Source organism: Rhinopithecus bieti, unplaced genomic scaffold (assembly GCF_001698545.2).
Source record: "Rhinopithecus bieti isolate Rb0 unplaced genomic scaffold, ASM169854v2 scaffold_5982, whole genome shotgun sequence".
Taxonomy (NCBI): Eukaryota; Metazoa; Chordata; class Mammalia; order Primates; family Cercopithecidae; genus Rhinopithecus; species Rhinopithecus bieti.
In genome coordinates this window covers 1,493,326-1,497,319 of record NW_016805132.1, presented here as the reverse complement: position 1 = coordinate 1,497,319, position 3,994 = coordinate 1,493,326, and the positions used below count along the sequence as shown (strand labels likewise).

Genomic DNA, 3,994 nt, shown 5'->3' with positions numbered 1-3,994 from the left:
TTTTTTTTTTTTTTTTGGAGACAGGGTCTTGCTCTGTTGCCCAGGCTGGAATTAAGATTCTTAATTAATTCTTTTCATAAATACCCAGTAATTGGGAGCCTACAATGTTTCATCTGGGTTCTGTTGGCAGTATAATGGAAGAATAGTATTGGTATTTAAAAAAAGACTTCGAAACCATTATCTGATGTTTTAAATAGAAAAGATTTCTTAATGTCAATATGAGATCATTGAGGATCATGGTTTTTTATTTCTTTTCTTTTCATTTTATTTTATTTTGGAGACGGAGTCTTGCTCTGTTGCCCAGGCTGGAATACAGTGGTGCAATCTTGGCTCACTGCAACCTCTGCCTCCCAGGATCAAGTGATTCTCCTGCCTTAGCCTCCTGAGTAGCTGGGATTACAGGTGCGCACTACCATGCCCAGCGAATTTTTTTGTATTTTCAGTAGAGACGGTGTTTCACCATGTTGGTCAGGCTGGTCTCGAACTCCTGACCTGATGGTCTGCCCGCCTCAGCCTCCCAAAGTGCAGGCATTACAGGCATGAGCCACTGCACCCGGCTGAGATCATGGTTTTATAAGCCTTTATTGTTCATTCTCTATGTCTGTAAAGCAGTTTACCAATAATAGAACATTAAATCAACTTTGGTTTTCAACTTCATCTACAGATACTTTTAAATGTCAAGTTACCTAAAATCAAAGTCTCTTAATAGAATACTTATATATCTATTTTTTGAAACAATTTAAGATATAGTAATAAGATATGGGATCATGACCATAGACTACCCAGTGGTGGTGTAAGTGAATATTTTAGAAGTTATTACTTAGTTCTTGTTTCTTTCTGTTAAAAGGTGAGGACACGTTTCATTGGTTTTCACCTCCAAAGACGATTTAGTTTATACTTAGCTCTTGGGGTATGTGTGATAGGGCTGACGAAGAGCTGGTGTTCAGAGAGCTTCATTCTAGGTCAGTCAAATCTTTTCTGTTGAAAATGTTTTGTTTTGTTTTGTTTTTTGAGGTACAGTCTTGCTCTGTTGCCAGGTTGGAGTGTGCAGTGGTGCGTTCTTGGCTCACTGCAACCTCTGCTTCCCAGGTTTACATGATTCTCCTGCCTCAGCTTCCTAAGTATCTGGGACTACAGGCAAGTGCTACCACGCGCGGCTAATTTTGTACTTTTAGTAGAGGCAAGGTTTTGCCATGTTACCTAGGCTAGTCTTGAACTCCTGACCTCAAGTGATCTGTCCTCCTTGGCCTCCCCAAGTGTCGAGATTACAGGCGTGAGCCACCACACCCAGACTGTAAATGTAATTATTTTCAGAAGAACTATATCTTTCCATGTACACATTCACCTATTTTATGGACTAATTTTCAAGAATTCTTTTGGGATGTGGCTTCAATAAAATTGTCCATTAATTCTTGTTTAAGTGGTTCTGGTATACTAATAAAACTTCTGGACATTGGTGGTATAATGTCATAAATATTCATCAATTTGAATTTGGATTTTAGGACTTTGGTGCCACCATCACAGTAGCCATTCTGAACCCTTTCGATCACCATGGGAGAAAACAAGGCATGTGCTTTACCATGTTAAATGTCTGTTTCTGGGGTGTTCTTTGCCCTAGTCGTTAGAATTGTACATTTCTGGAATTAAGGACCAGATTATCTGGGATGTTCTTGCAGCCACTGGTTTCAGATTTTTTATTTCTGTTTCTAGCTTGTTCATAGAAATAGGAAGCTCTGTTTTTTTTTTTCTTAAAAGAAAACTGAGGGGTTTTTTTTTTTGGTAGATAAATCCATAAAGACAAAAGTTCAAATTGTGACCAGCCAGGGCAAAATAGCAAGACCCCATCTCTACAAGAAATTTAAAATTTAGCTGGGCATGGTAGCATGTACCTGTAGTTCCAGCTGCTCAAGAGGCTGAGGTGGGAGGATTGTTTTGAGCCCAGGAGTTCGAAACTGCAGTGAGCTATGATGGTACCACTGCACTCCAGCCTAAGTGACAGAATAAGACCCTGTCTGTTAAAAAAAGAAAATCAACCTGATGATTCACTGACTTTCTCGTGCCAGTCAAGGTGCCGGCCCTGGGGTGAGCCACAGTTTTAGACTTACTTCAGATGTTCTGCTCTGTCATTGATCTTAGGCCATTCTTTTCTTCTCACCTAATGTGTTCAAAACTTTATATTCTCAACTGTAGGGATACCTAAAATGGTGCTTTGATTAAAGATGAATGTGGGGATTTAGGGTTTTTTTTTTTTTTGGTCAATAAAATATTTTAAGTACACAACTGTCCCCCTACGTAGTGGATTATATTTCCAAACAGTTTAACATATCTTCCCCATTTAGTGAAATGAGTCTGAATTTCTGGTTGTGACTGACAATCTTATCTGAAAATAGTTCTTAGCTGAATCCTTCATAGATTTTTTGCTTTGTGAATAAAGCAGACGTGTGACATTGAGTCAAGCGTGCAAACCTACTCTACTTTCTACAGGCAGATTTTCTAAATAAACCTCTGATTATAGTACCACAGACTAATAGTGCTAGGAGGAACTTCAGGGAACACCTGCCCGAATGCTTTCACAGGACCAAGTGCTGAGCATCAGAAAGGAGAAATCGCTTGTCATATGTCACCTCTCCTGGCTGGTGGGTGTTTCTAATGACCTAGGGAGAACTACCTGGCTCGTGGGTGTTCCTAATGACCTAGGGAGAACTGAAATTTAATTTGGTGGGCTCACATCTGCTTTTTCTTCCTTACTGTTAAAAGCAGGAGCCCAGCCAGGTTTGGTGGCTCATGTCTGTAATCACACTTTGCGAGGCCAAGGCAGGAGGATCGCTTGAGCCCAGGAGTTTTGAGACCAGCCTGAGCAACATAGTGAAACCCTGTCTCTACAGAATAAAAAAATAAAAGCAGAAGCCCCTTTTCTGCTGCCTCTTCTCCGCTCTACCTCAACCTAGTAAGAAGACAGTGGGGGTTAGGTGGATTCCCCAGGTTTCCCCGCAGTAAACTTTTGACAGTGTTGTAATGTTGCTTTCCTTTTTTCTTTTAGCAATAGGCGAATATGAAGACCTTAGAGCAGAGAACCAGAAAACAAAGGAGAAGGTTTGTACTTTACCCTTTTTTTCCCCCTTTCTTACATGTGTAAAAGCCTAGGCGGCATAGTGCATTGTTCAGTCACCAATTTCAGTTAAATGTGAATGAGGGTTGTTTTTTTTTCTTTTCTTCCCTTTTCTCTTGCATGTGTGGTTCAAGCTAATACCAACTCCAGGCTCCAGATGGTAAAGAATAGCAGGCATGCCACAGTGGGTGCAGCTCTGGGAGATTAACTACATGGCTAAATGTGCAGCAAGGCACCAGGCCAAGCAACTCAAGTCCCCAGGAATCGTACTTTTCCCCTAATAGTCAGATTGGGGATTCTGTCAGTGGAATTGAACGCTTGATACATGTACTTTGGGACCTAGACACATTGGATCCTGGAGAAAACTCTTTGTAATTAGTCATTGGTGTTTTGCCCCAATACCTCCATACATCTTTGTATGTCTGCTTCTTCTATTTATATGAATAATACACCGGAAGTTGAGAAGCATCCACTGTGAAGGTGGGGAAGTCTGGTGAATATTTTCAGGGGCTCTGTCAGGTTTGTTTTAACTGTTAAATAATTGAATTCTATTTACCTTACAAAATGTATCCTTCTTATCACTGAAAATATCTTAAGGTTTGTGAATGCTTGCTAATATATGTAGCTAATAAAAAATACATATATATATGGGTTTTTTTCCTTGTAAATTTAGGGAGCGGACAAATGGAAGAACAGGCTAAGGTCAGAAGCGTAGAGGGACCGAATAGCAAATGAAAAATAGAGATGAAGCCAACTGCCTATTTTTGGTTTTAGATGCAAACAAAATTTACTTTAAAAAATTACTTTGGGCCGGGCGCGGTGGCTCAAGCCTGTAATCCCAGCACTTTGGGAGGCCGAGACGGGCGGATCACGAGGTCAGGAGAT

The 3,994-nt window shown here is 40.4% G+C and overlaps 1 protein-coding gene across 4 annotated transcripts in view; it reads left to right on the top strand.

Annotated features, from left to right (window-relative positions):
* SHTN1 (shootin 1) overlaps positions 1 to 3,994 on the top strand; it is a 124,334-nt gene that overhangs the window by 26,843 nt on the left and 93,497 nt on the right. For all 4 annotated transcript variants that reach the window (XM_017871255.1, XM_017871251.1, XM_017871253.1 and 1 more), the window contains exon 2: positions 3,041 to 3,093. In XM_017871255.1, coding sequence (XP_017726744.1) covers positions 3,041 to 3,093 — 53 coding nt within the window. The remainder of the gene's footprint in view (positions 1 to 3,040; positions 3,094 to 3,994) is intronic.